Source organism: Triturus cristatus, chromosome 1_2 (genome assembly GCF_964204655.1).
Source record: "Triturus cristatus chromosome 1_2, aTriCri1.1, whole genome shotgun sequence".
Lineage (NCBI taxonomy): Eukaryota > Metazoa > Chordata > Amphibia > Caudata > Salamandridae > Triturus > Triturus cristatus.
Window position 1 is genome coordinate 1,010,348,943 of NC_140580.1, and position 21,484 is coordinate 1,010,370,426.

A 21,484-nucleotide genomic window follows, 5' to 3' on the forward strand; every position below is an offset into this window, starting at 1 on the left:
TGGTCGCCAAGAAAGGTCGGGCCATACAAAAGCGAGCCATTTCTCGGTGGGTTGTTTTGTGTATTAAAAAATGCTATTCCCTGGCTAAGAAGAAGCCTCCTGTGGGACTACGTGCCCATTCCACCAGGGCGACGGCAGCCAATACTGCCTTAGGACGAGGAGTTCCTCTAGATGACATCTGTCAGGCAGCTACGTTTGCATCACTGCTCACATTTACGAAAGACTACTTTCTGGACAGCCAAGTCCGGAGAGATGGCTTCTCTGGCCATTCTGTTCTCCAGATCTTTCTGGTGTGATCTTGGTTCGCAGACCCACCACCGGTTGGTATTGCTGGGGTTCGGGCTTCACATCAACCTTCTGGAGCTTCGGGCGATTTGTCTTGCACTCAAAGCATTCCTTCCCTCTGTCCGGGGAAGACTAGTGCAGGTGTTCACGGACAACATCACCACCATGTGGTACTGAAACAAACAAGGCGGGGTGGGGTCGTGGACCCTATGTCAGGAGGCCCTCCTCCTCTGGACATGGCTGGAACATCAGGGCATATCTCTGGTGGTTCAAAACCTGGCAGGTTCCCTGAATGCCAGGGCGGACAAACTCAGCCGAAGGTGCATGATGGATCACGAATGGCGTCTTCACTGGTGGTGCAAGGTCTTTCAGCAGTGGGGAGAGCCTTGGTTAGATCTATTCACCACCGAAGAGAACGCACAATGTCAGCAGTTCTGCACATTGGAATTTCCAAGGCAGCACTCGCTAGGCGACGCTTTTCGTGGCAAGTGGAGTTGTGGTCTTCTATACGCCTTTCCGCCTATACCACTTCTGCCCAGAGTGCTGAAGAATATCAAGCGCGACCGGGCCCAAGTCATTCTGGTGACTCCGAACTGGGCACGAAGAGTCTGGTATCCCGAGCTGCTCAAAATGGCCATTGATCCTCTGATCAGACTTCCTCTTCAGCAGCAGGGGACGGTCCTCCACTTGAACCTATCTAGCCTCCACCTCCTTCTGTGGAGATTGAGCGGCGGCAGTTGACGCCGTTTGACCTGCCTCCCGAAGTCTACAATATTATTTTGGCAGCCGGGCGTCCCTCTACTAAGACGGTATACACCTGAAGATGGAACAAATTTGGTGCACAGCAAAGGCAGTGGATCCCCTTTCCGCCCTCTTTCTGAGGTTCTCTTATTCCTCCGTTCTTTGGCCCAGCAGGGCTCTGCTCTGGGCACTCTAAAAGGTTACCTCTCAGCCATTTCAGCCTTCCTTAGGCTTCCTGATCAGCCTTCTCTTTTCAAGTCCACTGTTGTAAATAGATTCCTTAAGGGTATTACTCATCTTTTTCCTCCTATTCCCTTCATAATGCCCCAGTGGGACTTGAACTTGGTTCTTACATATCTTATGTGTGCTCCCTTTGAGCCGTTGTATAACTGCCTTTCTGGTAGCCATCACCTCTGCACGCAGGGTTAGTGAGCTAAAAGCTCTTTCGTTCAAGCCTCCCTTTTCTGTCAGTCCATCCGGACAAGGTCGTCCTTAGAACTAGACCTTCCCTTCTTCCCAAGGTGGTTACTTCTTTCCACATTGGCCAAACCATCACTTTGCCCACCTTCTTTCCGCCTCCGCATCCTTCAAAAGAGGAAGAGAGGCTGCACCGTCTGGATCCAAAACGTGTGCTTTCCTTCTACTTGGATCGCACCAAACAATTCCGGGTGGACGACCAGCTCTTTGTTGGTTACGTGGGCGCTAAGAGAGGCCAGGCCATGCACAAATGGACCATCTCCAGGTGGGTCATTCTGTGCATCAAAGCTTGCATTTCTTTGGCAAAGAAGGAGCCTCCAGTGGGACTGAGCGCCCATTCCACCAGGGTGACGGCAGCCACCACTGCTTTGGGACGGGGAGTCCCCCTTAATGACATCTGTCAGGCAGCTACGTGGGCATCGCTGCACACGTTCACCAAATACTACTGCCTGGACAGCCAAGTCTGGAGGGACGGCTTCTTTGGCCGTTCTGCTCTCCAGGACTTTCTGGTGTGAATTAGTTCGCAGACCCGCCTCCGGGGTTGGTATTGCTGGGGTATCTATTCTAAGGTAAGTAATCTATAACTGTTTCTCTCAGATAAACAAGTTACTTACCTTCAGTAATGATATATCTGTAAGAAACATAGGTTAGTGATAGAGATTCCTTACGGCCCCTCCCATCCTCCCCGCTCTGCGAACTGACTTCTAGGGATAAGGACTTCCTTTCAGGGCCCTAGTATTGTGCACCATTGGTCAGTGTTTTGAATGGCTCTGCGCTTCTGGCGTGGAAAGTCGTGTACAGAACTGACGTCAGCACGCGGATTCAACCGACACTTCCTTCCGACGCGCAGGGGTACTGCTGATGAAAAACTTTACGGATCCAGTCTGACGCCTGGGGATAATTCTAAGGTAAGGAATCTATAACTAACCTATGTTTCTGACAGATATATCGTTAACGAAGGTAAGTAACTTGTTCCTCTACCAGATACATCGTTATAGAAGGTAATTAACTTGTTAATTAGGACTACTCCACAGGAATCCATTACCTAGCAGATCAAGTGCCTGGAACTGCTTGAAGACTGCTTCTTCTGTGGAGTTGACTTTTTCTAAGGCCTTGCTGGTTCACCTGACTAGTTCTCTGTCAGAGTTGGTCGCCCCAAGTAACTCTACCTGACTGCATTTACACTTGCCCAAGTTTTGCTTGAAAATGTTTCTAAGTCTCAAATTGATTGAATTTGATAATGCTAGCTCGCAGTTGAGTTAAATGCTTTGATTTAATATTACTTGTAAATTCCATATCTACGGAACCATCTGGCTGATCTTTTTCATTTTGGTGTCTAAGTTACCATAAATATACAGTCTATTTTTATAAATTGGTGTCTGATTTGTTGAATTCTTCAGTTGGTTTTGGTGCTGTTTAAATGCTTTGTACTTGTTCCTTCGTGTAAGCCTTGCTGCTCAGAGCCACAACTACACAAGGTCAAGCTGAAGGTGTCAAAAACAAAACCTAAAGGGGTTTGGTAAGTGTATTACAGGGTGAGGTTGCACATCCACACCATATAATACACCCCTTTTCCTCACACACCAGAAAGATCGTTACTGAAGGTAAGTAACTTAATCATTTAGCATTCTGCCTCTCACCTAGTGGCAACAGAACTTGGTGACTGGTTTGAGTTGTACTGTTTTTGGTTGTTGCTGGCATGTGACAGAATTTTACTAACTTGAGTGGTTTGCTGCCAATCTGTAACTCTTCTTTGTTTGAAAACATTAGGTGCCTATTAAAGCATGGCTGACAGATTATTCCTCCCAGGACAACTTCCAGTGGTTCAGCACCCTTCCGAACGGATTTCTGGTAAGGATCTGAGTGTGTGTTTAATCTGCAGCACAACACAAAATCATTTATCAATATGCTATCAGGCTGAAGGCCACAGAGTGTTTTAGTATGCATATATTTGTAAAATAATAATTTGCAAGAGACCCAAAAACACCTATATGCAGGACAGCAAAAATGCTATGAAAACTAGTTTCTTTGTTCTGTTATTGCTTCTGCTCCCAAATAGTTCTGAAAACTGTCCATTTTTCCAGACCTAAACAAATTCTTGTGGCCTACTTCCTCATTTATGTCTGCAAGATTCAACAACTCATGTTCTTTTACATGTAGCTGTGTTTTCTTTTTTGCAACATTGTTTTAGCAACAATAAACACATTTTTATTCCTGCTTGTACATTTACAGTGATCTGCCATTGACGAACATATTGTTTTCCTTCTCCTCAAATGTAAAATTGAGAATGTCCCTGCCAAGCCTCCCATTAAGTCAGCATGAGGAGATTGTAATCCCTGACATTTTAGAGCTTGGTAGCACAGTGAGACAATCAGTGGTTCCTTCTCAGTGTGCATTGAGAGTAGGGACATTTATCATTAATGGTTTATTGAAGTACTGTCACTCCAGTTAGATTCCAAGGTTGCTCTCTTTAGGCATTCAGCTCTGTTGGGGTAGCAAAGTCAAGCAGTCTGGTCTTACTTTATAATCCCGGCCCCCTGATATACCTCCGTTAAAGAAATGGTTGTCCAGAGATTTTCATTTTTGATTTGTGATTTTGGATCATTAGAGAAGTAATTTAGCTTGGGTAGACATTGATGAACCGGCAAAAAAATGTGTTGCAGTGATGATGTAATATTTCAGGCACGAAAAGGAACAAAATAGGGAGTAGAGAGGTACCACTCAAAAGAGTAGTGGAGGTGGATACATCCTCCCAGTCATAAATCAATAAACATAGTGATCCACGCACAGGTAAGTACGTATGTCAAAATCTCCCAGAAAAATGTATGTATCCCACATTGGTGGAGAATACACATAGGTTGTTAAAATACCCCTCACACACCAAAAGGGCCCTTGGTGTCATGCTTCATCATAGGGGTCTTCCCGCCCCTCTACGGGACGGGGCGTGCTACAACCTACGTTTGCGTGGGAGCACTATTGTTTTGTAAGACAACTATGTGTAGTGTGAGGGTGTGAGAGGAAGGGTCTGGAGTGAATGGAAGTGTGAGATTAAAAATACCTGGCTCGTTGGTTTAGAAAATGTTAATATACCGTTGAGCTGGTATTAGTAAAAAGTGGGGGGGGGGAGGTGTAAATGCCTCAATGAGCTGTGCCTCCTATGTCTGCCGACATGTTCAAAGCTCCCCGGGCTTCTTCTTCAGGACCTTAAGGATCCCTTCCTAAAACTCACTGTGTCGTGTAGTAACGTGATTAGATAGAACTAAGAAAGAAAAATGTGTACAAGGAAGAAATTAACTCCCTAGGAATATGTAATGCCTCAATAGGTCTGCGAGGTCGATAAACCTGAAAGAAAACACAGAAGGGGAGATAAAAAACATATATTCACGTAGCTAGATGATCAATCCATCGTGAGCATTCAGTGACCTGAAAAAAAGTGATATAATAATCTCCTTTTAACGCTATTCATAACGTTATCACGTGTTCTGGCATCAAAATGTAATGGGTGAAAAAGGACATAGACAAAGGACAAAATGCACATGTAACATAAAGCACACACACTATGTAAAAAGGAACAGAGTTCCTATGTTCATACTATCCCAAGTCATTGTTGTAGAGATCAGTGGTAGGATATAAAAATAAACCTACTTGTTGTAGACAAAATGAAAGACCTCATGAGCCTGATGAGCGGGTGGTAGGAGTGCCTAATAGGCTATCTACAGGACGAAATAAAAAATGTTTTGTTTTTTCCAGTCTTGATGTTAGAACGTAAGAAAAAACAAACTCCAGCGAGGCCTAGTCTAAACGGCTATGCCGTACTTATGACTCCAGGGAACACTGTCCTGCCACAATTACCAGCCCGATCAGCTCCGTCGGTAAGACTGAGCAAGTTGGCGGACTTCACGAAGGTGATGGCAGTGGTGGCAGCCCTTCTCAGAAGGTCGGGAATTTCAGTTTTCCCCTATCTGGACGACTGGCTGATCAAAGCGGAGTCGCCAGAGAAGGTGCTTCATCATCTGCAGGATACAACTCAGCTGTTGTACAAATTGGGTTTCTCGATAAACGTGCCCAAATCTCACCTGGTGCCCACTCAGCGCAACCTGTTCATAGGGGCGGTACTGGACACTACTGTGTGTCGGGCATTCCCACCTCCACAAAGGATTCTCGACATACAGGAAATGATTCCCTTGTTTTACAATAATGCGGTCGTTCCAGTCCTGAAGGTCCTTCGCCTGCTCGGTCTGTTTGCTTCCTGCATTCTGTTGGTCAACCATGCACGCTGGCACATGAGGGCGCTCCAGTGGTGCCTCCGCAGGCAGTGGTATCAGCACAAGGGAAATCTCAGGGAGTCTGTGAGGATCTCCAGAGAAGCTGCGGCGGATCTGTCTTGGTGGAGCGTGGAGGGCAATCTGTCTCAAGGAAAGCCCTTCCATCTTCCTCCATCGGTGGCCACAGTGATAACGGATGCTTCCACTTTAGGGTGGGGTGAGCATCTGGGGGATCTGGAGATCAAGGGTCTTTGGTCTCCAGAGGAAAGGTTGCTTCACATCAACCTTCTGGAATTGCTGGCGATACGTTTGGCGCTCAAGGCCTTCCTCCCATCCCTTCGCGGTCAGTCGGTTCAAGTCCTGACAGACAACACTACCGCAATGTGGTATGTCAACAAGCAGGCAGGAGTGGGGTCGCATTGTCTCTGCAGAGAGGCTCTGCGTCTCTGGTCCTGGGTTCAGGATCATCAGATTTGTCTGATAGCAAATCATCTGGCCGGGGTTCTGAACCTGCGTGCAGACAGTCTCAGTCGGCAATACTCCTCCGACCACGAGTGGAGGCTCCATCCGGAGGTGGTTCGTCACGCCTTTCGGACGTGGGGGACTCCTCGGGTGGACCTGTTTGCCACTCACGAGAACGCTCACTGCCCGTCATTCTGCAGTCTCCAGTATCCATTGCAGGGAGCTTTGGGGGACGCGTTTTCAGTTGAGATGGGACTCGCATCTCCTTTACGCGTTTCCTCCCATACCCTTGATTCCTCGGGTTCTGAGGAAGATTCGCCAAGACCGGACCCAAGTCATATTGATCGCCCCGGATTGGCCAAGAAGGGTATGGTATACAGATCTTCTTCACCTCTCCTCGTGCCCTCTGCTCCGTCTCCCTCTGAGGGCAGACCTCCTCTCGCAGTCAGAGGGGCAGGTTCTACACCCCCACCTCCAGAGCTTACACCTTCATGCCTGGAGATTAAACCGGGTAACCGGAATTCTTTTTCTCTCCCGCCAGATGTGGTAGATGTAATTTTGTCTGCCAGACGTCATTCCACTAAATCGATCTATTCCTATAGGTGGTCTAAATTTGTTCTCTGGTGTGGAGAGAAGTCAATTGATCCTTTGAGGGCTCGTTTATCTGACATTCTGCAGGTTGCCCTTTCTCTTGCTCAGCAAGGCTTTGCTGTGGCCACTGTAAAGGGATACTTATCGTCTTTGTCGGCTTTCCTTTGTTTGCCGGATCAGCCGTCTTTGTTCAAATCACCTATTGTTTTAGGTTTTCTAAAGGGCCTTACAAACAAGTTTCCTCCTACTTCTTTTATTGTGCCTCAATGGGACTTAAACCTTGTCTTAACTTATCTTATGGGTTCTCCCTTCGAGCCCTTGCACAAGTGTCCCTTGAGATTGTTGTCTTTCCCTTCCATCTGGGGCAGTCCATTACCCTCCCTACCTTCTATCCTCCCCCTCACCCTTCCAAGGAGGAGGAGAGACTTCACCGCTTGGACCCTAAGAGGGCGGTGAGCTTCTACCTTGACAGGACAAAAGACTTTCGAGTTGATGAGCAACTCTTCGTGTGCTTTGTTGGCTGCAGGAAAGGCAGAGCGGTGCACAAGCGCACCCTTTCCAGATGGATTGTCTTGTGCATCAAGATATGCTACTCTTTGGCTGGTAAGGAACCTCCAGAGGGTTTAAGGGCTCATTCCACTAGAGCAAAGTCTTCCACTTCTGCTTTGTCTAGAGGTGTTCCTGTGGAGGACATTTGTAGGGCGGCCACTTGGGCCTCCCTCCACACTTTCGCAAAGCATTATTGCTTGGATTCCGAGGTGAGGAGGGACGGACACTTTGCTCGTTCCGTCCTTCAGGACTTTCTGGTATAGAAGGGTGGACACCCTCCTCCGGGAGTGGGACTGCTGTGGGAATTTATTCACAAGGTGAGGAATCCACTGGCAGATGTATCCATCAGAAGAACAAGTTACTTACCTTCGGTAACGCTTTTTCTCGTGGATACAGTATCTGCCTGTGGATTCCTCACTGACCCACCCGCCTCCCCGTTGTCCATCCTTCTATACCTACAATTCTATTAATGGTGTTTCAAAATGTATTTGTTGCTGTCAAAGGCATTGTGTTATTTCTTTTGCCTTTCTATTTATTTTCCACACGGTGTGTGTTGATTTTTAGATTATGTACTGTGGATACTGTGTATATATTGTTGTCAGTCCGTCCGTGTGTCTCGAAGGCACGGAAAAAAGGGCGGAACTGACGTGATCACGCAGACGAGGTCTTCTTATGGAGCCGGTGACGTCAGCGGAGTCACGAGCGGAGCCGTGTCTCTGTGACGTCTTCGACCTCATCGGCGTGGACTGCTGAAAAAGTTTCAGAATATTGCTGGCACAGGGGATATTCACAAGGAGAGGAATCCACAGGCAGATACTGTATCCACCAGAAAAAGCGTTACCGAAGGTAAGTAACTTGTTCGTTTGTCTAACTCCACTAAAATCACCATAAGTGTTGTCTGGATTAGTGCAGGGTGCTTCACTTAAATAAGTGTGCACCATATACTAAGCCAGCCTCTTGCACACACTCTCATGATAAGCCTAGCTGCTCTCCCACACTACCACAAAGAGAGCTGTTATGACTTGTCTAATTTAGCCTCTGCTATACCTCTGGGCACTCCCTGGACTCTGCACACTATACCTTACTTTGGTATAATATATACAGAGCCATCTTCCTACACCCTCTGACTGCCTTCCTGCGGAACGACAAAATCTTATAGAGACTTCTAGCTGCAGATTCCTGAAAAGGCTCACATTCACTACAGTCCAGAGGGAGCAGAGAAGGCCCAAGGGACCGCGACATGAGCACCCACCTGATATTGAAGCGGGGTGAAGCAGGCAGAGAGCCCCAGGACGGATTATTAAGCACGTGGGAGCGGAAGATAAACAGGAGGCCGCAGGTCCAGCGGCTCAGAAAATGTACGGCAGTGCCCTCCTAGGGAGGGGGGGGGAGACTGAACAAGCGGAGCGGGAAGTGGAGACGGCGGTCCCGGCGACCAGCTGGCGAGAGAGAGAGGGGGGAAGCTGGGCTCGAGAAATAGCGAAGCTGAGTGACCCTTGAGCCTCCACCGGGGGTGAACATCCTGAGAAAGAGGCAATCGGCAACCCCTGCGGTACCACTGTGGTGTAGAGTCGGGACCCCGGGAGCTGCCATCCTCAAGGTACGGTTCCAGAGGAGGGTACTGTAGGAGAGTAGGGTCTGCTTTCTATGTTCACCCCCACTTTTTGCTTTTGCTTCACTGGTTTTCGACTTAGATGTGGCTGTGGGCCTGCCAATCTGACCCACAGCCCTGCTGTTCTCCCTCTAAATTTATGCTATGTACTTTAGGTGCATAACCCAATTGGTTAGGATCACCTTATTGGCCCCTGTACAGTGTACCTTAAAAACACAGGGCATAGGTGTACCCTAGCCCTACCAGGGGCTGCAGCATGTATTGTGCCACCCCTGGCCTGGCCTCCCATTATGACACAACTGGCTGATCACTCAGCTGGGGCAAGGTCGTGTAATCACTCCTTGCTTAGGTGTAGTATTCCTATACCTACCTTATATATAGACACATGTGTACCTATCAGCCACTCCTATGGCAGGCCTTAACAATCCTGGAGGCAGAGTGCTTGGCAACATGTGAGATGGTGCTCTAGCATGAGCTGAGCCTGCCTGCAGCTTTCGGAACCATGTCCTTATAGCTGTTCTATGATATAGCCTACCATATACTCTTAAAGTGCCTTATAATCTTAAACGGTTATGGTAACTATGGTTTGGCTTTATCAAAACATGTCATGTAAGGTGTCTAACACTTTGGAATAATACCCCCATACAATTTCTGGCAATGAGGATATTATTCCTCCCTTCTAGAGGGAGAAGACATGTTGGAACCTACTTACCCGGTTAAAGTTAACCAGAGCCCCAGCATCACAAAATGGATGCTGCTGCCACAGACACAAGTCTGACCTCCTGCTGCTGGGAGTCCTTCCAGCGAGGGAGGCTTGGACAATAGGTTTCCTGCCTTGGGCGGTGCGAGCACCACCCTAGACAGGATTTAGTGTATTAGGGCAGGGAGGGTTGAATGAAACTAGACACTGCCTGGGGCACACAAGGTGTTCCATGCATAGTCCAGTTCAAACCGGCGCTGGGGCACTCCAGCCCCAGCTCTGGCGTGAAACTGGACAAAGGAAAGGGGGTGTAACCACTCCCCTTCCTGGTCCCACCCATAGGAGGGACCTTGCAGGTAGCCCAGCCCACTAGCCCAGTATATCAGTCGGTAGCTGAGCCCTGCTAAATTAGATTAACCTGAATCTGCAACTTGAACAGAAACTCTGGACCTTCGACATTCGACGAAAGAAGAAGACTGAAGAAATCTCCCTTGTGGCCAAGGAGTGACCACCCTGGGCAACCAGGCACCATCCAGCGACCGCTGCTTTGCTTTGCGACTGATCCTACGAGGGACAACTGCAGAGATTGACCAGCGCCGAGATTTCCAGACACCTCTGACCCAGATCTACATCTCCAGCGAAGCTGAGACCCGTGGAGGCGACGAGGGACGTGGGACCGGCGACTTGGGAAAGGTGGCTAGTACCTAACTAGCGCAACTTCCGAGGCTCCCTCGAGGCTGTGCTTGGGGAATTGAGAAGCCCACATCCCGAGCACCATCTGCAAAGAAGATCAGCTCCCCACACTTCACGTGTTCTGCGTGGGGCCCTTCTGCACCTGAGTTGCTCGACGTGTTGTCCGGTTGCTGGCCCGTTGGCTAGTGACCTCTGCGACGACGAACCTTTGTTTTCATCTTGCTGGTCCGGCTTCTCTGTGAAAGAGAAGCACCCCAGACCTTGTGGTCTGCACCAGAAGCAAGTCCTCCATCCTGCGTGGGTTCCGCTTGCCAAGGCTTGTTGGGTCCTGACTCGACTTTGACGCCGCCGACAGCAAGAGCCTTCGGGGGACAGCTCACCTCCTGGTCGTCCTCGACGCCTCCTGGTACCCGTGACTGCTGCGACAAGCTTCACCTCTTCACCTCCTTCTTCACGACATCGCCTGGTTCCTTCCTGGTTCCTTCCCGGCTCCTGGCTGGTGACCTAGACTCTGTCCCTTCTGCTTGCAGGTTCCTGCCTTCTTGATCCCATCCTTGGGATCCACCGGACACTCTTCACTGACTGCCTGTCAGCAACTTTCCTTCAGGCATCCATAGGAGTCAACGACGAAACCCGACGCAAGTTCACACCTATGCACCCGCAGCCCGTGGGCTAGGTAACTTGAGCATTTCGGTGCTCACAAGGGTATTGACTATCCTAGTGTCTAGTTCTCAAGTCTCGACTTCCTAGCTACTCCAGAAATGTCCTAAATCTTATTAATTCTAAACTGTACTATTTCTATCGATTGTACGCATTACGCGTGAGTGTTTCCACTCTGCACATGAATCCCGTGGGCCTCCCACTTCCTAACTGTTGGTAGGGTAGTGTAGCCCAAGCGATTCCCTAGGCCTAGGCCTATCCCATTTCCGTGACAGTGGTCCTTATACCACTTACTTAGTATATGGTTTGCGTGGCCCCTAGGGCCTAACTGTATTACTTACCTGTGTGATTTAATGTATGCTTAAATAAGACTGTGTTGTACTTACCTCGAATCTCATAAAGAGTGCTGAGGGTTTGACTAGATATAAATACACTTTATTTTATATATATATATATCTGTTGTGGTGTCCTTTCATTTGGTATTCAAGGGATTACATATGGTATAACAGCTGGCTTCACATGCCATTCAGAGTTTAGCCTAAGACAGCTCTTGTCCATGCTACCACTAGGATAGCTGGTCTATAAGGTTGACTTTACAACCAATCACCATAAGGGTTGTTTGGACTGATACAAGGTGTACACTAGAATTAGTGACATCATATATCAGGCCAACTCTCACATGTACGACATAGGGAACGCCTCACGATAAACGCTTTCAAAAGGAGAGGCGAGTAAGGAAGTGGGGGAGCTTGCAGACCAGCAGTCATGTCCTCCGTGAGAGGAAAGAAAGACAGGAACCTGAAAGACATGTTGACCAAACTCCCGGTGGCAGGCGGAGGGGAATGGAGAATATCCCCAACAGTGCAAGCAGGACAAGATCCGGAGGGTGCCGAAGCCCCAGTCACTTGCTCTTTCCTGGAGATGCTATTCAACACGTTGCGCGAAGACTTACAGATGCTGAAGGGTGAATTTGCTAAAGAAATTAAGGAAGTCCAGCGGGACGTGGATGCAGTGGGAGAATAGGTGGCTAGTATCGAGGAGCACGAACACACCGGGATGAGGAATTGGAACAGCTACAGCAGGAAGTGATCAGGCTCCGGGCTCAACAGATCGATCTCCAGGCACACACAGAAGACTTGGAGAATCGCTCTAGACGGAATAACATCCGCGTTAAGGGAGTTCCGCCCAAAGAAGTTTCGGACATCACGCAATAACTGCAAGGCCTATTTCGGAGTATATTAGAGGCCCCACCGGACTTTGAAATTAAAATAGATCGGGCTCACAGGGTGGGTCTGCAAAGAAGAGCGCCAGCTCTTCTGCCGGACATCCTGGCCTACCTTTCCGACTTTCAGCTGAAAGAACGAATACTACGGGAAGCCAGAAACAAGCAACCACTCAACTATCAGGATCACCCTATTGCCCTCTACCAGGATCTTGCCCTGATAACTTCAGAAACAAAGGGAGTTTAGAGTGGTAACAACGAATCTACGGAACAAAGGAGTGGCATACTCCTGTGGCCATCCATTCAGACTGAATTTCAGGTTGCTGGAGACGCTGTTTAAAGAGACATCCTCCCAAGATGGCACCTGAACATTTAGGGGACAGTTAAGTGGTTAGATCAAAGCTGAGCCAGGAGGGAGCAGGCAGTGGGAGCGGGGAGAACAGGGGGATTGGACCACAATGTGCACCCATCATTTTTGACTTCCAAGGGCACGTGGATACAACCTACGGGTCTTGGACAATTTGGGGAATTTTGAGGTTTCCAGTTTGGGCTAGGGAGGGGGGACTGGTATATTTGGTATTGGTGTTGCAGAGATGAATTCTACTTTCCGGGGGTCAGGCTATGCAGAGGAGGTGGGAGCTCAAAGGGATCGCTGGAACACAAGGCTAAATCAATGAAATGACAAACACATCCTCATGTCATGTCGCATCACACATTGAAAGTTATCACACTCAATGTGAAAGGCCTCAACAATCCCACTAAGAGGAAAGCTATGCTTTCATACTTGGAAAACACGAGAACAGATGTATGCCTCCTCCAGGAGACTCATCTCCTCTCCAAGGATTGGCACCGGATGAGGTTGAGATCCTTCCCCCACCAATTTGTCTCCTCTACCCCGGATAAAAAAGCAGGAGTAGCTATATTGGTCGCTAAGAGTTTTTGGGGGACACTGGGAGATAAGGTAGCTGAAATCAAAGGAAGACTCTTAGCCTACCCATTCGAGGTAGGGGGCACACACTTGTGATAGGATCAATATATGCCCCTAATTAGGGACAGGAGAAATTCCTGAAGTCAGCTCTTGCTGAGGTCATGCACAAACAAGAGCGCAGACCGATTGTGGGAGGGGATCTTAATATAGTCATGGACGCAACTAGAGATAGGTCAGGAAACCGATTCACTCAAGCTGGAGAGCTATCCCGAGAAGGGAAACAGTGGCTTCAGTCCATGGGGCTGCTGGATTTGTGGCAGGTAGCACATCCTCAAACATCACAATTCTCATTTTATTCCTATGCACATGGTACATACGCACGCCGTGACTATCTGGTTGGTACGACGGAAATCAATGCAATGGTGGAGGATGTTGACATTTCACCGGCAGCACTCTCTGATCATGATGCAGTGACTGTTTCCTTGCAGTTACCGCCACAACTGAAACAACCAGGGTGTAGGTAATTGAGGGAGAGCATGCTTCACAAAGAAGCAGTGACAGAACAAATCCACAAATGCATCAGGGAGTACCTAGAAGTAAATGATTCCCCAGATATTACCATGGCCACCCTGTGGGGAGCCCTGAGGGCGGTAGTGAGAGGTGAGCTAATAGCCATTTCAACCTCAGAAAAGAAGGAGCGCAGGGAAAAGAGGGAGCACTTAACAGTGCAAGTTTTAGAACTAGAACGAGTGCATAGCCTGCAGGAGCGCCTAATGTATGATGACAGTTGAAGGCGGCAAGAGTGCAACTACCGGGACTAGACCTCGATAGAGCTGAATATGCAGCGCTGCGACTAAAGCACTCCTATTACATCGGAGGGGACAAGACGGGGGCGCATGTTGGCGGGTAAACTTCGGGACCGGCCTCAGCAGATGAAGATACAATCAATCGAAAACGATAAGGGGAAGGAATTCACGGAGGACGAGGATATAGCACAAACATTCAGAGACTTTTACACAGACTTATGTAGAGGGGAGACCACTTCAGGAGCACACATGACATCATATTTACAAGAGATCCACACGTCAACAATAGCTAGAGACCAAGCGGATATGTTGTATGCCCCGATTCGGGTGTAGGAATTGATTGGGGAGATATCACGCCTTAAACTTCTTAAATCGCCGGTGCCAGATAGATTCTCAGTGAGCTTCTATAAATCCTTTTGCCACATCTTAGCCCCAGTCTGAACAAGATTATTTAACTCATTTGTGGGGCCGGGATCAATTACTTCTGACATGCTGGTAGCAGCTATTGTGGTTCTGCCCAAAGCGGGGAAGGATAAAAAAACAATGTGGCTCCTATCATCTGGTGTCCCTCCTCAATGTGGACCTCAAGTTGTTCACAGGCATTTTGGTGGCAAGACTAGGCCCATTGATGCCCGGTATAATAGAACCGGACAAGGCAGGATTTATTCAAAACCGAGAGAGCGGAGACAATACCAAACGGATCCTTCACCAGATAGATAAGGCCCACCTCACAAACATGGACGCCCTGCTATTGAGAGTCGATGCCGAGAAGGTGTTTGACTGGGTGAACTGGGGTTTCTAAGAACAAACATTGATCCATTTTGGCGTGGGGGGCCGATTTAGAGCCTAGGTAACCTAGGTAGCACCTACGGCCTCTATCAGTTTCAATGGGGTATCGTCTCTTCCCTATGTCATTCAGCGGGGTACAAGGCAGGGGTGCCCATTGTCACCCCTTTTATTCGCCTTGTACATCGAACCATTGGCCTAAAGGGCCAGGGACAATACGGACATTACGGGTATTCCCTTGGGGGTGGGGTAAAGTCATACAATAAGCCTTTATGCCGATGACATACTAGCTACACTTGAGTCTTTGGAACGATCGGTCCCGGCATTATCCAGTATTGGGGTATCTTTCATAAATTCACATGCATGAATCATTCCCCGTCACCGAGATGGGAGTCCCACGGTAAAATACAAAAGTAGTGCCATAAGTAATAAATAGGCCAAAAGAGGCCAAAGGCTATATCTTAGTAGCCTATCTACGTCCTTCCGATGGATACTTCTGCTAAAGAAATGAAGGAAGTCCAGCGGGACGTGGATACAGTGGGAGAACGGGTGGCTAGTATCAAGGAGCACAAACAGGCCCGTGATGAGGAATTGGAACAGCTACAGCAGAAAGTGATCAGTTTCCGGGCTCAACAGATCGATCTCAAGGCACACACAGAAGACTTGGAGAATCGCTCTAGACGCTCTCTTGTTCTGTCCAAATAAAAGATGACAACTCTCTTAGGGTCCAAACGATGAAGTCTCCTCCTCCTCCTTGGAAGGGTGAGGGGGAGGATAGAAGGTAGGTAAAGTAATGGACTGTCCGATATGGAAAGGAGTAACCACCTTGGGTTAGAACCAACTTATCTGCATGAATGGTCAAGAATGGAGGTTTTGAACTAAGAGCCTGAAGCTTACTTACCCTCCTAGCCGAGGTAATGGCAATCAAGAAAACCGTTTTAAAAGAGAGAAGCCTCAAAGGACAACTATGAAGCGGCTCAAATGGAGAACTCATTAAAATGGTAAGAACGAGATTCAAATCCTACTGAGGCATAATGAAAGGAGTGGGAGGAAACTTATTTGTAAGGCCCTTAATGAACCTCATCACAATGGGGGACTTAAATGAAGATGGTTGGTCCGGCAAACATAGAAAAGCCGACAAATAGCCCTTAACCGTGGCCACAGCACAACCCTGCTGGGCCAAGAAAAGCGAAAACTGAAGAACATCTGACAAGCGGGCCTTTAAAGGATAAATGGATCTCTCTCCACACCATTTAACGAATCTAGACCATCTGAAAGAAAAACAGACTTGGTGGAGTGTCGCCTGGATGATAAAATAACATCCACCACATCCGGCGGGAGAGAGAAGGAACTCAGGTTGCCCCGTTAAATCTACAGGCATGAAGGTGCAGGCTCTGGAGGTGGGGGTGTAGAACCTGCCCCAGCGACTGCGAGAGGAGGTCTGCCCTGAGAGGGAGACGGAGCGGAGGGTGCGATGAGAGGTGAAGTAGATCTGTGTACCACACCCTTCTTGGTCAATCCGGGGCGATCAATATAACTTGGGCCCGGTCTTGGCGGATCTTCCTCAGAACCCGAGGAATCAAGGGTATGGGAGGAAACGCATAAAGGGGTTGTGAGCTCCAATCCAATAGAAACGCGTCCCCCAGGACTCCCTGCATCGGAAACTGGAGGCTTCAGAACAACGGGCATTGCGCATTCTCGTGGGTGGCAAACGGGTCCAACCGAGGAGACCCCCACATCTGGAAGATGTGATGGACCACCTCCGGATGATGCCGACACTCGTGATCGGCTGAGTAATGCTGACTGAGACTGTCTGCACGAACATTCAGCACACAGGCTAGATTATTTGCAAACACACAAATCCGATGGCCCTGAGCCCAGGACCTGGATCACAAGGCCTCTTGGCACAGACAATACGACCCTACACCTCCCTGTTTGTTGATGTACCACATCGCGGTAGTGTTGTCCATCAGGACCTGAACTGACTGACCGCAAAGGGAAAGAAGGAAAGCCTTTAGTGCCAAACATATCGCCCGCAATTCCAGAAGGTTGATGTGAAGCAACCTTTCCTCTGGAGACCAAAGCCCTTTGACCTCCAGATCCCCCAGGTGAGCACCCCACCCTAGAGTAGAGGCATCCGTGATCACTGCGGACACTGGCGAAGGAGGCTGAAAGGGCTTTCCTCCAGACAGGTTGCCCTGCACACTCCACCAAGTCAGCTCCGCTGCAGCGTCTCTGGAGATTCTGACCTTCTCCCCGAGATCTCCGTTGTGCTGATACCACTGCCTGCGCAGGCACCACTGGAGTGCCCTCATGTGCCAACGTGCATGACTGACCAACAGTATGCAGGAAGCGGACAGACCGAGCAGACGTAGAACCTTCAGGACTGGAACAACCGCTCCATCCTGAAATAAAGGAATCATTTCCTGTATGTCGAGAATCCTCTGCGGAGGCGGGTATGCTCGACACACAGAGGTGTCCAGTATTGCCCCTGTGAACAGGCTGCGCTGAGAAAGCACCAGGTGAGATTTGGGTACATTTATCGAAAAACCCAATTTGAACAACAGTTGCATTGTCACCTGCAAGTGGCGCGAAACCAACTCTGGAGACTCTGCTTTCAACAGCCAGTCGTGAAGATAGGGGAAAACAGGTACCCCTGATCTTCTGAGATGAGCCGCAACCACCGCCATCACCTTTGTAAAGACTCGAGGCAGGGGGCGCTAGGTGGCGCACACGCAAGATGGCCGCACAACTGTGAGGCTCCAGCGGCCCGACGAAATTCTCCTTCATTTATCCTGCTCCTCTGACCTCCCCCCTGCCTGAAAGAGGTGGGATCCGATGCCTCTATGATGTCTGCTGCGCTGGGGTGAATTGTGGCAAGTTTGCTACGAAATTGAGCGAGAACTGGCCCCACGACCATCCGGCCGAAAGGAGTAGCAGAGCGAGTGGCGGTCCCTGTGGCGGCCCCTGAAGCTAGGGGAGGCCGCTGCTGCATGCGCGGCGACTAGGCCTGGAGGTGCGGCCCTGGCGGCGGTGAAGGCCGCGATAGGCGAACAAGGTCTGGTGATCCGGAGCTGTGTGCAGTGCCTCCCCGGTCGGTGAGGCCCCGGGAATACTGCAGCGTCGGTGAGAGCGGTGCAGAGCGGTGTCGTGGAGGCCCCAGGAAGATACGAGATTGGAGGTAACGGCGCTGCCTTTGAGCTGCTGCGGCATCGGCGGGACTCGCATCGACCCGCACGGCGGGGGGACGTGAATGGTGAACGCAGGTGGTGACGACGCGGCGTGAAGGCGAAGCATAAAGGGATACTGTGCATGTAGTGGCCCGGTGGGACTCTGCGACCTGCTGGGTGCTGCGGGCGCGATTGCGAGATACTGTGAGGGAGCGATCTATTGCTGGTGAGCGCCTGAGACTGCCCGGGACTCAGCGGTGCCTCTGAAATACAAGACGGACGGAGGTGATCTATGGGATGCTGATGACCTGGTGCCAGGGGACGGCTGGAGCAGCGTAAGAAGTGTGCCACTAATTGGAAGTCCTGGTGGGCTGCGCAGGAGGCCCCACACATATGTTCAGTGTGCTGGCATGCTCATTTCACTCTTGTAACTGCGGGCTTTATTGATCGGCACTTGCGGCCACGAGGGGAGAGGCTTGGAACGCCAGGGACGTATTACGGGCGAGAGGGCCAGGCGGGACTGTAAAATCACATGTGCCCTCCCCCAACTAAAGAACGTATTGCTTTAGCGGCCCCGGGACCGCTGCCGGTGAGCGCTGCTGGCGAGAATGGAGGAGTTGGACCATGAGGGACTGGCGGAAAGGGCGCTGAGTGGAGGCGGAGATATCTGCGGAGCACTGCGTCTTCGCACTTGTCCCTGGGGGGGCGTTGCGGTGTAGGAGTGTCCTGACTGGCGCCGCTTGGAGCTCGTGTGCGTCCTCGTAGACAGAGCTCCTGGGCCTCCCTGGAGTATTAAGGAACGTACGCATATTCTGCCCACTGCATTGTCGCCGTCCTGGGCAAGTCGGATACTCGGCAGCCGAAATTGACCTTTGACGCCACGAAGAGGGCCCCCAAGGCGTCCCAGGATGATAGTCACTTGGACACAAGGGCCGGGGAGCAGGGTGGTGTGATGTCCCATGGCGCCAACGTCCACAGTATACTGCAAGAAATCGGGCAAGGCTTTGCCACGATAGTGGACAAAGTGGACAGGATGTCCACGAGAATGGATGCTATAGCCCATAAGCTGGAGGGACATGACGATCGGATAAAGGAAGCGGAACAACGCCTATCGAATGTGGAGGATGCGACGACCAGCCACATGACCCAGATGGCCCAAATGGACAAGCTTCTGAAGATCATCGCCGCGAAAAACGAGGATTTGGAAGCACGCAGTCGTCGCAACAACATACGCGTCGTCGGTATTCCGGAGTCTACCAATATAGGTAAAATGGAAGAGTATGTTGAGAGGATGCTGTTGGCCGCCATTGGAGCTGAATCTTTTTCCAATCAGTTCATTGTGGAGCGGGCTCAACGCTCGCTTGGGCCGCGCCCGCCGTCCGGCAGCAGTCCTCGGCCAATTATAGCACGGTTGCTAAACTACAGAGACCGGGATGCGGCCTTGAGAATTGCAAGAAGTAAATGGAACTTGACATATGAGGGGAATGCGTTCTCCATCTACCCGGACTTCACACCAATCGTTCAAGAGGAACGGCGCAAATTTGTAGACGTAAAGAGCAAGCTGAGGAAGGCACAAATAGACTATGCGCTATTGTATCCGGCGCGGCTCAGAATAACTCATCAAGGGAAGCAGCATTTTTTTACCAAGCCGCACCAAGTGGAGGACTACCTCAAGCGCCTCAAGCGCACGCACCGCGCGGATGGAGGAGAAGACTTAGCACAGCAGTCGTCGCCATTACGAGATGAGGAGGACTCGCGAGAACAGTGACTCTGTTGTGGAACTGTGATGACCTTATCCTGTACTACACAACTATTGTAGCAGCTGAACAAATGGTCTGACTTGCTGGCTGCTTCTCTTGTACGGTAGGGGGGAACTGGTACTTTTTGAGCATTACCCCATAGACATCGGGCACCCTCTGCCTGTGTGGGCCCTGATTGACTGTCAGCGGTGGGCTCCACGGGTGTGAGGTATCTGTGCCGACACCTGGCACTATCCCTCTTTGGGCATACCCCGGGGAATGCTTTTCTTAGGTTCATGGTTGTGATGATATTGTTGCATTGGTTCAAGGTGCAAGTAAGGGTGGGGGGGTGGACGACTATTGCTGGCAGGTTGGGGTTGCTTCAGTGGGAGGGGGTGGGAGAAGGGCGAATTTGTTTTGGGATTTGTACGTTACCCATTTCTCAGGGTACTTTTGTTGAGGCTCCGACAATGTCCTCGACTGGGTTGAAGTGCGAGCACACTACACGTATGCAGGTAGTTTCCGATGTGTGTGTCCATGGCATGGAGGGCCTTGTGGAGAGTAGCTTGCCAGATGCAGATATAGACCTTGGTATTTGTCTGATACCTTCGCTGGTGAGTTGAACGTTATCACATGGAATATTAGAGGCATGGGAGACCCTCGAAAGAAGAGGCACATCCTAGCATATCTGGATAGGCACAAGGTACACATAGCCATGTTACAGGAGACCCATCTCACTCCCCAGAGGCCACATAACTTTGCGCAGAAATGGGCGGAGTATAGAATTTTTTCCTCATATTCATCGTATGCGCGAGGCACGGCAATTCTTATTAAGAAACACGTACCGTTTCAGTTGGCCGGTACTGCATGCGACTCACAGGGACGATATTGTCTGGCATGGGGGAGATTGGGCCTGATTTCAGTCACATTGGTCAGTTGTTACGGTCCAAACTCTGATACACCTGAGTTTTTCACATCGTTGTGGGCCAGGATCTTTGACATTGGCTCCAGTCACATCATCTGGGGCGGGGACTTTAATGTGGCGTCTGATCCTGGAGTAGATAGGTCCTACCCTGCGCCTCACCACTATACCAGAGCGCGCGCTGCACTTTAAGATATCGTAACCGCTTATCATTTAATAGATGCCTGGAGATATACCCACCCACATGCTCGCGAAGGGACGCATTACACAGCGCAGGCAGCTTCCTGGGCGAGGCTAGATTACTGGTTGTTGTCTCGGGGGATGGGGCCAGCGATAGTTCAAGTACAACACTTGGCTCGCACCTATTCGGACCATGCCCCCGTTAAGATCACGTTGGCGTCCTCCGAATTCTGCATGCCCCGGGGGACTTGGCGTCTGCACGCTCCCATCTTGTTAGACACAGTCTTTCAGACAGAGCTACGAGAAGAGATTAAAGACTTTTTTGTCCGTAATAAGGACTTGGTGAATAGTGTTGAGATCATTTGGGAGGCGTTTAAGGCCACGCTCCGGGGGTTTTGTATTGCAAAAGGTTCGGGAGTACTTAAGGATATTACTAATACCCTGAATAGGCAGGAGAGGGAGCTTAAGTCCCTGGAGGCACAACTTGCTTTGGCCCCGGGCAGCGATACCCAACTCAAGTTTCGGGAGAAGATTACGGAATATATGGAAAATGCGCAGAGGGAGACCCGGTTCAGGGGTAAATATTGGGTGGCGCTTTGTTATGGTGAGGGTGATCGTCCTGGTAAGGCCTTGGCACAGACAATCAGGAAGCCTCACTACTCTGGTTATGTTCTTGAGCTGGAGGATTCAGACGGA

At 49.9% G+C, this 21,484-nt stretch overlaps 1 protein-coding gene across 3 annotated transcripts in view; it reads left to right on the forward strand.

Moving 5' to 3' along the window:
• LOC146868589 (uncharacterized) overlaps positions 1-21,484 on the forward strand; it is a 1,503,661-nt gene that overhangs the window by 1,437,331 nt on the left and 44,846 nt on the right. For all 3 annotated transcript variants that reach the window (XM_085611695.1, XM_085611716.1, XM_085611727.1), the window contains one exon: positions 3,274-3,354. In XM_085611695.1, the coding sequence (XP_085467821.1) occupies positions 3,274-3,354 (81 nt within the window). The remainder of the gene's footprint in view (positions 1-3,273; positions 3,355-21,484) is intronic.